The sequence below is a fragment of the Artemia franciscana genome, chromosome 14, assembly GCF_032884065.1.
Source record: "Artemia franciscana chromosome 14, ASM3288406v1, whole genome shotgun sequence".
NCBI lineage: Eukaryota > Metazoa > Arthropoda > Branchiopoda > Anostraca > Artemiidae > Artemia > Artemia franciscana.
The window spans coordinates 41,044,827-41,057,264 of NC_088876.1; the positions used below are offsets into that span (position 1 = coordinate 41,044,827).

A 12,438-nucleotide genomic window follows, 5' to 3' on the forward strand; every position below is an offset into this window, starting at 1 on the left:
CAAATTTTAAGCTAGGATGGACTTCCCTATCCTAGGATGGGCTTCCCTATCCTAGGATGGGCTTCCCTATCCTAGGATGGGCTTCCCAAGCTAGGTGGACCCAATGGTGCTTACATAATTATCTATCTTCCATAATTTCTGAAGTGCCGGTCATTGGTGCCAATTTACGAGAATTAGGGGGGAGGGGCGAATGAAATTCTTTTTTTAAATCTAGGAGCAGCAATTTCGTTTTTTTTTAATTTATCAATCTCTTCCAGTGACGATACTGGGTGTGGCATACTAAATGCCACGCTGCCAGTAAGTGGCTGCCACTTACCACTTGCCACGGCTGCCATGATAAATCTTATTTGTAAAAAAAAAAAACCATAGATGATGTTTGTCGAGGGGACTCACTTCACATAATTCTTGCAAGTCTCATAAACCCAATGACAAAATCTCGGCTGTTCTTTTCCAAACCAAAACCTATTATCTACACAAATTTTAAGCTACTTTCGACTTCCCCTAATCTTGGCACGTTGGGCCAAATAGTGCTTACTTATCAATCTTTATTATAATTTCTGAAGTGCCGGTCATTGGCGTCAATTTACGAGGATTGGGGGGAGGGGCGAATTACGATTTTCTTTTAAGTCTTGGAGGAACAATTTCATTTTTTTTTTTAATTTATCAACCTATCCTAATGACGATACTGGGTGTGGCAAGCTGTCTTCATGGGTAAAAACACTTTTCTTTGAGTTTCTAACTAACATTTAGTTGGAGCATACTAGAATATTCCAGTAGAAAGCAAATTAACAGTAAAAACTGCAATAAAAATGCTATAAGAGATTTAAATTCATACAGCACAAGTGCTTTCGTCTATCATCTGCAAAAACATAGTATCTGGAAAAATCTAAATTGGACCTAAGGACCCCGAATCCCAAACACCCCCAATCCGCTGGCACAGTCAGAGTTTTTCTGCCTATTCTAATTTCTAAGACATGTCTTAATATCTACAGGAATAAGAACAGGTATCATCGATTTTCCAGAGCCGAAACTATGTACAGGTATAATACAACTGCAAAACAGAGTAACTACATCAAGCAGCAGACGAAGTGGCAAACATGAGAAGAAAACGGACTTCAGAAATCTGTCGATAAAATTCCGTATTTTCACCTATTTCCCCACTACAGAAATTAGAAAGACCCTCACTTTAGGATTCCTTGAAAACTTGAAAATACAGATACTGGGTTTTGTCAAAGACAGCCAATCAGGTCTACTAGATTTCCAGAAAAGAATAATAATCCCCTTGAGTAACTTATAATTCAACAATATGCTACAAGAAAATTGTATTTTGATCCTACTGTCAGGGCTGTACTTACAGGAAAATTAATACGGTTAGGGCCCTTAGACCGCTTAGAACCCACTCCTCGCTCCTTGCTGTACCCAACTTTTAGCAGAATGGAGGATACGTTGCCCCTTTTTTTGGAAAGGGAATCTGGCTGAGATTTTCAATCTATATAGTTGAAAGACAAAAGATTGCAACTTCCCCCTTTGGCAAACTCTACCACTCTGGCCTCGAAATAATATATGGAAAGTTAGGGATGTTCTACGTCAGTTAAATCAAAAATGTGCAATGATTTTCAAACTCTGCAATTTCAGGTGAAAAATAAGATTGGACAAAGAACCTCGAAGATACGTCCCCTTTTGTAAAAAGAGCTTTATTTTGCTTGAAAGGGACTTTATCCCCCCTTTTCTCCAACCATAAACCTGCCTGGAGCTCATAGGGCACATAATTTTCGAATAAGGAAACCAGTCGGATGGAATTTCAGAGGCGTCCACGACTTCCGATACCCAACTAACTTCTGTACCAAAGTGTGCGTTCATTTGAAATTTAGTTGAAGGGTACCTAATGCGCACGGGATGTCGGGATGTTACATCTTTTTCTATACAAAATACTAGGGGAAGGAGCCTTTGCAATGTACTTAGGATGTTTCTAACCCCACCCTTTTTGTACCACCTTGTACAGCCATGATTGGAATCTGATTTTTGTAGTAATTATCACTGATTAGTATTTTCTATATTTCCAATGTTGTCAAGTTTTTCCTAGGTGAAATTTTCCCCTAGTTACCTGAGGAGATGCATATCTAGTGTTAACTATTGGTTATTTTTTCTACATGGCAAAAAATTGTTGTTTTACCTGAACTGGAGCGTTTCTTGTTGAGGGAAACGTTCATATAGTTCTCTGATTGGAGAAATCGGAATTTCCTTGCTAAACTCCTCTGAAAGAAAAAAAAATATATCTATAAACACTAAAACAAAAAAAGGGGCTTGAATAGTCATATATGAACAGCTTAATGGTCAATTTTACCAAAATAACGGAGGAAATTAAAAAAGGAGACTCGTTTCCCGTTGTATCATAACAAATTCATAAGCAGGAAAAATGTCAAAATTTATAATAAAAAAGTCAAAATTTATGTCATATTAAAATATGAAAGATTAATTTGGTTTGGTCATATCCTTGGTTATCGAGAATGTTCTTAGATGTATTCCAGGACACATTTATTAATACTGGTTAGTTAAATAATATGTATAGATTTAACAGTTAACTTCAATATTGAAAAAAATTCTCAATATTGATGTCATATAAAAATATCAAAACTGATTTTGTTTGGTTATGTCCTTTAGTATGGAGAATGTTTTTAGACGTATTCAAGGACACATTTACTAGTACTGGTTGGTTAAAATAATATAAAGAGTTAAATTGAATATTGAAAAAAAAGAGTCAAAATTGATGTCATATAAAAACATCAAAAATTGAATTTTCTTTGGTTGTGTTCTTGAGTATGGAGAATGTTTGTAAATATATTCCAGGACACTTCATCAATATTTGGAAAAAATGTCAATATTGATGTCACATAAAAACCTGAAAAGTTGAATTTTGTTTGGTTATATCCTTGAGTATGGAGAATGTTCGTAAATGCATTCCATGACACATTTATTAATACTGGTTGGTTAAAATAATCTATAGAGTTAACTTCGATATTGAAAAAAAAGGCAATATTGATGTCATATAAATATCGAAACTAATTTTTGTTTGGTTATGTCCTTGAGTAGTAAGAATCTTTTTAAATGTGTTCAAGGACGCATTTATTAACACTGGTTGGTTAAAATAATATATAGTCAACCTCAATATTGAAAAAAAAATGTCAAGATAGATGTCCTGTAAAAATATCAAAAATTGATTTTTGTTTGGTTATGTCCTTGATTATGGAGAATGTTTGTAAATATATTCCAGGACACATTTATTAATATTTAGAAAAAATGTCAATTTTGGTGTCACATAAAAATATGAAAAATTGAATTTTATTTGGTTACGTCCTTGAGTATGGAGAATGTTTGTAAATATATTCCAGGACACATTTATTAATATTTAGAAAAAATGTCAATTTTGGTGTCACATAAAAATATGAAAAATTGAATTTTATTTGGTTATGTCCTTGATTATGGAGAATGTTTGTAAATATATTCCAGGACACATTTATTAATATTTAGAAAAAATGTCAATTTTGGTGTCACATAAAAATATGAAAAATTGATTTTTGTTTGGTTATGTCCTTGATTATGGAGAATGTTTGTAAATATATTCCAGGACACATTTATTAATATTTAGAAAAAATGTCAATTTTGGTGTCACATAAAAATATGAAAAATTGAATTTTATTTGGTTACGTCCTTGAGTATGGAGAATGTTTGTAAATATATTCCAGGACACATTTATTAATATTTAGAAAAAATGTCAATTTTGGTGTCACATAAAAATATGAAAAATTGAATTTTATTTGGTTATGTCCTTGATTATGGAGAATGTTTGTAAATATATTCCAGGACACATTTATTAATATTTAGAAAAAATGTCAATTTTGGTGTCACATAAAAATATGAAAAATTGATTTTTGTTTGGTTATGTCCTTGATTATGGAGAATGTTTGTAATTATATTCCAGGACACATTTATTAATATTTAGAAAAAATGTCAATTTTGGTGTCACATAAAAATATGAAAAATTGAATTTTATTTGGTTACGTCCTTGAGTATGGAGAATGTTCGTAGGCACATTTATCAATAGTGGTTGGTTAAAATAATCTATAGAGCTGATTTCGATATTGAAAAAAAGGTAATATTGGTGTCATATAAATATCGAAACTAATTTTTGTTTAGTTATGTCCTTGAGTAGGGAGAATCTTTTTAAATGTGTTCAAGGACGCATTTATTAACACTGGTTGGTTAAAATAATATATAGTCAACTTCAATATTGAAAAAAAAATGTCAAGATTGATGTCATGTAAAAATATCAAAAATTGTTTTGTTTGGTTATGTCCTTGATTATGGATTGACATATGTTTGTAAATATATTCCAGGACACATATTAATATTTAGAAAAAATGTCAATTTTTGAATTTGTTTTGTAATGTCTTTGAGTATGGAGAATGTTTGTAAATGTATTCCAGGACACATTTATTAATAATGATTGGATAAAATAATGTATAATGTTGATTCAATATTGAAAAAAAATGTCAATATTGATGTTATATAAAATATCAAGACTGATTTTGAGTATGGAGAATGTTTTTAAACGTTTTTATGGACACATTTATGATTACTGGTTGGTTAAAATGATATATAGTTAACTTCAATATTGAAAAAAAATGTCAATATTGATGTCATGTAAATATATGAAAAAGTGAATTTTGTTGGGTTACGTCCTTGAGTATGTAGAATGTTCGTAGGCACATTTATCAATAGTGGTTGGTTAAAATAATCTATAGAGCTAATTTCGATATTGAAGAAAATGTCAATATTGATGTCATATAAAAATATCAAAAATGGATTTTCGTTTGGTTATGTCCTTGATTATGGAGAATGTTCGTAAATATATTCCGGGACACATTTATTAATACTGGTTGGATAAAATAATATATAATGTTAACTTCAATATTGAAAAAATTTCAATATTTATGTCATATAAAATATCAAGACTGATTTTGTTTGGTTATGTCCTTAAGTATGGAGAATATTTTTAGATGTATTCAAGGACATATTTATTGATACTGCTTGGTTAAATAATATATAGAGTTAACTTCAATATAAAAAAAAAAATGTCAATATTGATGCCATATAAAAATATAAAAAAATGATTTTTGTTTGGTGATGTCCTTGAGTATGGAGAATGTTCATAAATGTATTCCATGACGCATTCTGCTTGGTTAAAACCAATGTTAAAATTGGTTAAAACCAAAGGACTTGGTTAAAATTCCATGACGCATTCTGCTTGGTTAAAACCAAGGTTAAAATTGGTTAAAACCAAGGACTTGGTTAAAATTCCATGACGCATTCTGCTTGGTTAAAACAATATATAGGATTAAGTGGTAAGTACGTATTCTGTCTTTCATTAATTAATTTAAAAAAAGGTCTCTTCAGTTAAAAGGGGACTCGGGAATTATAAATATCGAAAGTTTTCCTTTTAATGTTTTGTTTTTTAATGTTAAGTTTTGTTTTTAATGTTTTTGCAACTGCAAATTAGCCAAGAGCTACGAAAGTTGTTTAATAAGCCGTTCTCTCCCTTTTTCTAATAAATACAGGATACAAAAAGAAAACAAGAAGAGGCTAAATTGTAGACATCAAACTGAGTCCACCAAACGATCCAATGTGTATGCAATATTCTGGCATATTATGTAATTATTACATAGACAATGTAGACCAATTGCAATTTATTCCCTTTGCTTAATTAAAAAAGCTCCTTTTACTCGTTAGTATGTTGATATCATTTGTATATTTAATGGAAATGCAAATTTACTAATAACGGGTACACTTTGTTAAGAAGGTTAAAAAAATTAAAAAAGATTTAATACAAAAATGATAATAAAGTCAAACTATTTTACCGTCGAAATAAAAAACTAGCTTATATAAAACAAAATATAAAACAAAATAAAAACAAAACATAAACAAAAGAAAACACACAACGCTATAATAAAAAAAAGAATGATAAAAGGAAATTCATATTTAAACAAAATTCAATCACACAACAATACATAAGGCCCATGCCAGGATGTCTAATACGTACTGTTGAAAATATATGTATGGAGAAATTAATGTTCTATTATTATTAACTTGTTTTCCTCAACTCACCGACTTGTATTTTTTTTTGTACTTCTGTCGCGAAAATTCTTAAAATTTGTGCGCATGTTTTTTTTACCACCTCTGAATGGTCGATTACTTCCAAATCTATCGGTATACGTATACGTATACTATACGTACTTCCAATGACAGTGCAACAGTAAAATTTCAAATTTTTGTGTACTCTTATGTACTCCCCCTCCCAGACCCACCTCTTTTATAAATAAAAGAACATAAACGGGTTATTGTGAACAATAAAAAGTTATAAAACAAACACAATTATGCAAGATTTGATGAATTTTAAAAATCTTTTTCTAAATGGTACTAAAAAAAGATAGAAAACTAAAGGTACTAAAACTAAAGGTAGCAAAATTGTTTTGCTCAGCTCGCCGACTTTTTTCAATGATGCATTTATAAGTCAAATCAACGTAATATCTGTGTTGTGTAAAACCGATACGTTCGTTCAATCCAAAACTAATTCGTTCGATTTCGTTCGTTGTGTAAAACCATTTTCTTCGTTTTCATTTATATTCATAGATTCTCGAAACATTTTTTACATTTTTCAGTCCATTTTGATAATGATTAAAAAAAATATGTTTATTATCGAATGAATTAACAAAAAATTCTAGAGACATTGCACTAAAACAAAATTACGATTTGTACGGATTCATACCTATTGTAAAATTCATCCTAAATTAAGAAAATAAAAAAAATATTTTGTCCTTTATTGGTGAAATTGTATAAAAAAAAATCGAAAAGTGGAAAAGAGTCGATTTTGACATGAAAGCATTCGTTCGTAACATGGTGAAGATTAAGAGAAGAAAAACTTCTCTTTCCCTTCTCTTGAGGCATACTCGTAAAAGAGTTGGATACTATTGAGGTGCAGCCACATAATAGTCACACCTGTCAATAAAAAGCCAGGATGATGTGGGTTTTTCTTTAACCTTAACGTCACATCTGTCCTGCAGAAGTAGAAAATTGAAACGGCAAGAAATTTGTTTGAAAAGTAGTAGCCTACTTAAGTAGACAATTTGAAATGTAAGCAGAAATTGAAATGATGACTTATCTTAACGTTTTTTATTCTGTGTCATAATTTCTCAGCTGGTGAGCAACAATGATATAAATGCTTTGTCTTATTTGTATATTCTTTTTGGGCTGAGGCAAAAATTACAAAGTGAAAGAACAATTATTGTTTCCTACTTTTACAGCGGAATTCCAAACATGTTTGGAAGATAAATATGTGAACTGAGACTGGAGAGAAGTTTCGGTAATTATGGAAGTTTCGGTAATATTGGAAATATTGGTAATATTGGAAGTTTCGGTAATGGCAGCGGTCAAATATGGTTCTTGAACGTGGATAACTTTGAGATGGAACCCGTTTGATTGACCGTATCTCAAACAACAGGCTTTACGATAAGTGATTCGAACCTATTCTCTAGAGCTATATGGAAAAGAAAACATAAGAAGACTAGGTCATGCTTTACATGTGAGGGATGAAAGACTGCCAAAGAATTCACCATCAATCATCAATATTCACCATTGATCATGGAAAATTAATTCTTTGATCTTCTTGTTTGTGTGTTTGTTTTTGTGTCCCTGTGTCTGAGATGGCCTCCCATGCCCCTCCTGTCCGATATTTATTTATTTACTTATCTATTATGAGTTTTTTCTATTTTATTAGTCTTTTACCGTATTATATTCTGAAATCGTTATTACGATGAGATGTTGATGTTTTTTCTTATGTCTTTGCACTGTCCCAGCCTTACGAGATCTGCTCTCTGTTGGGGCATAATATTGTTTGTGTATTTTTTGAGTTGAATAAAGAAAAAGTTGAGTTGAGTTGAATGTACTTTTTGGCCATCCATCTTGGGCTAAAGAAAAAGCCCATCGTCCCTGAAAGGGGTGGAAAGACGTCATGAGGAAGGATTTAAAGAGAATCAAAACTTCATGGCACACAGTAAAAAGTTAGGTTTTGGTGTAGGGGAGGATGATGCACAGCTGTGTTAACCTCAGCGGCTTCCTGCTGCAGTGAGTTGTTAGTAGTAGTAGGATAACACTATATAACGTGTTTCGTTTTTCTTGATTCTTTTCCGATTAAAAGAGAAATCTCCATCTTGATTTTGAATTAAAATCAGGTAGAAAAAGCCAAGACAGATAGTCCGAGTGAGTAAGAGGCAAATCTGGCATAAGCCCTTATCAGGATTGCATAAAAATGATATCAGTTCATTTATTGATAGGTAAGTCTATCTATCGTCCGTCCATGCGTCATTCCTAGGGCAGAACTAAGGTAGATAGTCATAGAATTAAGGGATGAAATAATTGTATTGATTTTGGGCTGATGGTGACGGACAATGTCCACTGGACTTGTATGCAAAATCGAGGACAGAATTGGTTGGACTCACAGAAGCACAAGTGAAACTTGTCTCCAGCTCGGACAGTACTTATGTGACTTATACGACGGGTTTCTAAGTCAGAAGTCAGTTGACTCTTCAGAAGCCAACCCCACTACACTTTTAGAAGATTATATTAAGATTAAGATTGATATTAATTCTAGTTTTGGTATCTTAACTCTCCTGTATTTCACAGCTGAGGGATCGAGATGAAAACAATGTCCGAAAAAGATTTAACATATTTGGCTAGAGGATCTTGAAATTTTCATAAATACCTTATTTTTTTGTGAGGGAGGGGTAAGAGGGCGTCAAATTCTATGTTAGAGGCTAGGGGCTAAACAGTTTTTCCCTGGTCCTTACAAAAGAGTGTACACTACGTTTATTTCGTGTTTGTCGACGTCCAACAGACTTATTAACTAGCATATGTATAATTACCGATTTCACGGTGAAGCAGTCGGTTAACAACGTTCCAAACGGCATCAAGGCTTAATTTTGAATCTAGGTATACAGCACCGCATATAGATTCAATGATGTCTCCTAAACACTTTGGTACATCGATCTGCTCTAGCTCCATTGTATCTTCCTCATTTACCAAGAAACGCTGGAAAAAGTGATTGGAGCAAATTCATTAATCATTTTCAGAGAATGCTGACATTTGCAAGCATTTGACAATATTCAAAAATATTTCAAATATATGTTTTTAAAAAATATATGAATGTTCAAAATTTGAAAAAGGTTACTCAGACGTAAAAAAAAGAAGAAAGCAGAAAGAAAAAAGTGATAAGATGAAAGAAGAAATATTATTCAAATATAATATAAAAATATTCAAAATCCTCAACATGTTTTTCGAAGAAGTTGCTCATGTGAAACAAAAAAAAAAAAAAGAAAAAAAGAAGAAATTGTTTGAAATCTCCAATAAGAAAGTGTCTCCTGGCTTCTAAGAAAGTAATTAGAGTGGAGGGTATGGATCATCATTATTCTATTTTCTTTCCCAACAAATTTTTTTATTTTTAATGAAATATTTAGACATTTTATATATTTTAGATTATACAATAGTACCTTTGGAATATTCTTCCTTTGGTACCTTTGGGATATTCAAAATTGGTATCTTGGGATATTCTTCATTTGAACCAAGTTGGTTCAGTTTATATTTAGTCAAATTATGTACAGTAACGTATAATTTCGTATCACCTATAATGAAGGGGGATCGGGGGTCATTGCGTGGTAAAAAAAAAGGGGGGGGGGGGTATGTATAAAAGATTACATTTTTGCCACCAATTTTTTTTTAGCTTTCCATGGACATTCAGGTAAATTTTAAAGAGGATTTTTGTGCGGTTTGGGGAAGGGGGGCTTTAAAGTAATCGCTAATCTCTCTTCATTCTGATTAACCCTGAAAATAGAAGCTGTTGGGTGACAGTTCCTTCTTAATGCAGAAAAATATTTTATTTTAGAATTAAACATTATATTCTCATTACTTACCAAGACAGAATGTGAAGAGGTGGAGGGGCGACTTGAGCGTTAAGAGGGGATTTTCAAGGAGGGGGCAGGCAAATGTTACGGGGAATCTATGTCATTAAAATTAAAATACAATTGAGTGTTATGTTTATTTTTTTTACATAAAATTTAACAAAGACTTCTTTTATTATGTTTTCTTATTATGTCTAATTAAGCAATTATGTGGCAGCAAACTGTAAGTAAGGAGTGACCCATGGTTATTGGAGCCCCAAACTTTATAAAAAAAATTTGATAGCAATACATACCCTAAAAGAATCAGATTTTTGCAGTAATTCCAAAGATACAAAAGCTACCCAGCCAAAGGTACGAACCACAGAAAATTTACTCCATTTGCAAAGAAAGAAAGAAAGACTTTCGCAACACTGTTTTTTCATTCGCGAAGTGAGCTGAATTTAGAATTCATCCTGGCTAATCTTATGCTAGTCATTTTTTTGGTCGCATGCATTCCATCGCTTTAGTTACTTGTATTACATAAAAGAAATCAAGTATAGAAGAGTGGTATTAATATTCAGACAAATTTTTACGCTACCAATCAAGAACGGTGCCAATTAATTTACAATTATTGATTGAACTGAACTGATTGATTGAACTACAAGCACTGGGAGGGGGTCTACGGGCGATAACCCCATTATATGTTGGATGATTTGAAAAATGTAAAAAAGAATAGAAACAAGTTTTTTGCAAATGCAAAATAAGGAACCACAATAAAAGTTAAAAATGAAAAGAAATTATTCCATAGATGGGTTGAGGCTGTTCCCTCCGATAATAACACTCAATATCACAGCCAGAGATCCCACAAAAGCAATTAGGAAAATCACGAAACAAAACTTACGCACATTAAACTATTAATCGATTAAGCACATAAAATTCAAAAATAAGTACCAACGAAAATAAAAAGAAAACAAAAGAAAGAACAGAAAAAAGCAACAAAAAACAAGAAAGAAAAAAGAAGAAGAAGTGAAGGAGGATAGAAAGCTCATTCACAAAACTGATATACAGTGTATATGATGTCATATTTGAGTAACTCTTCTTGAGATCGTCCTTTACTACACCCAGCTTAGAAAAAGACGAGGACTTTTTCTTGTGTGTGATATCTGACACAATTTCATTATTTAAACAAATGATAAATACAGTACCTAAAGCATCAATATAACGTCTACATGACACATATAACATCCATAGATATGTTGACTGATAAACAAAACAGATGAAAAAAAAATTAAATTTTTAAATAAAAGACACAACGGGAGAACTAGATTAAATAGCGCTGGATGACAACTAATCACATGTAAGCAGCACAAATAATTGACAAAAAGATTCAACAAAGTAATGGGTCTTCCCGCTTAAGTTTGAACTTTTGCCCCAGTTATCTGAGAAGGAATGCTAAGACACAAGGTCGTTTATGATTAAAAAAAATATTTTCAACCTACTATAACTTTAGCGTAAAGAGCAAGGGTTTGGGACGAGACAGCACCATTATATACGGGGTAATTTATGTTTGTTTTAAGTTTTAATGTTGCTCTTCATTTTCATTAAAAGATCAAGCTATTTCTTATTTAGTAACAGTAGATTATACTGTTATCATCAATAAACGTGTCGGAGCCTTCTTTAAATGAAAGTATGAAACAGCTTCTTCTTTGGACGTCTAAACTGTATTTTTGTATTAAATTAGGCATTATATTTTGTATTTGTATTAAGTTATATATTATATTACATCAAATTATATTTTGTATTAAATATATATTAAGTATGAAATATTTTTGATCTTGCCCACTGCGTTGATTTTTGAATTAAGATGGAATAGTCGTGGGGATCAAGTCATAGCTGATTGTAGAAAAAGCCAAGACAGATAGTCCAATTGAGTGAGAAGCAAACTTGACGTTAACCCCCCCCCTTTATTAGGATTGTATAAAAATTATTGTTAATTCATTTGTTAATAGATATGTCTATCTATTGTCCGTCCATGCGTCATTCCTAGGGCAGTAGAGCCAAGGTAGATAGTCATAGAGCTAAGATAGTTATTGAGCCTATAGTTTTCCGAGTATTTGGTTAAATGGCACGGGTAAACGCTGGGAGTAAGTGTACCTCTCTTATTGGACCAATATTTGTTTTTTATGTTTTAGCAAGTCACGCCTGCCTAGAGTCTCAGGTAGGTTGAACAAGAATTTAAAATTACCGTAGGACCTTTAGATTGCCTGGAATAAGAGATAAACAAGGGACACCTACTGGATTTATCTGTGTCGTTTGTTTTTCTTGTTCTAATGCTCCGTCAAAGGATTTCCTTTCTCCTTGCCTTTGATAAATGACCAATAAATCGATTCATTAATTAATTATGAGTAATTATAATTTAGTTTATGTTCAATAAAATGTAAAAGCTAAGAAA

The 12,438-nt window shown here is 31.9% G+C and overlaps 1 protein-coding gene across 3 annotated transcripts in view; it reads right to left on the reverse strand.

Annotated features, from left to right (window-relative positions):
- The window catches only part of LOC136035728 (endoribonuclease Dicer-like), a 183,990-nt gene that overhangs the window by 2,678 nt on the left and 168,874 nt on the right, over positions 1-12,438 (reverse strand). For all 3 annotated transcript variants that reach the window (XM_065717684.1, XM_065717683.1, XM_065717682.1), the window contains exons 21-22: positions 8,976-9,141; positions 2,174-2,255 (exon numbers count right to left, since the gene is read on the reverse strand). In XM_065717684.1, the coding sequence (XP_065573756.1) occupies positions 2,174-2,255; positions 8,976-9,141 (248 nt within the window). The remainder of the gene's footprint in view (positions 1-2,173; positions 2,256-8,975; positions 9,142-12,438) is intronic.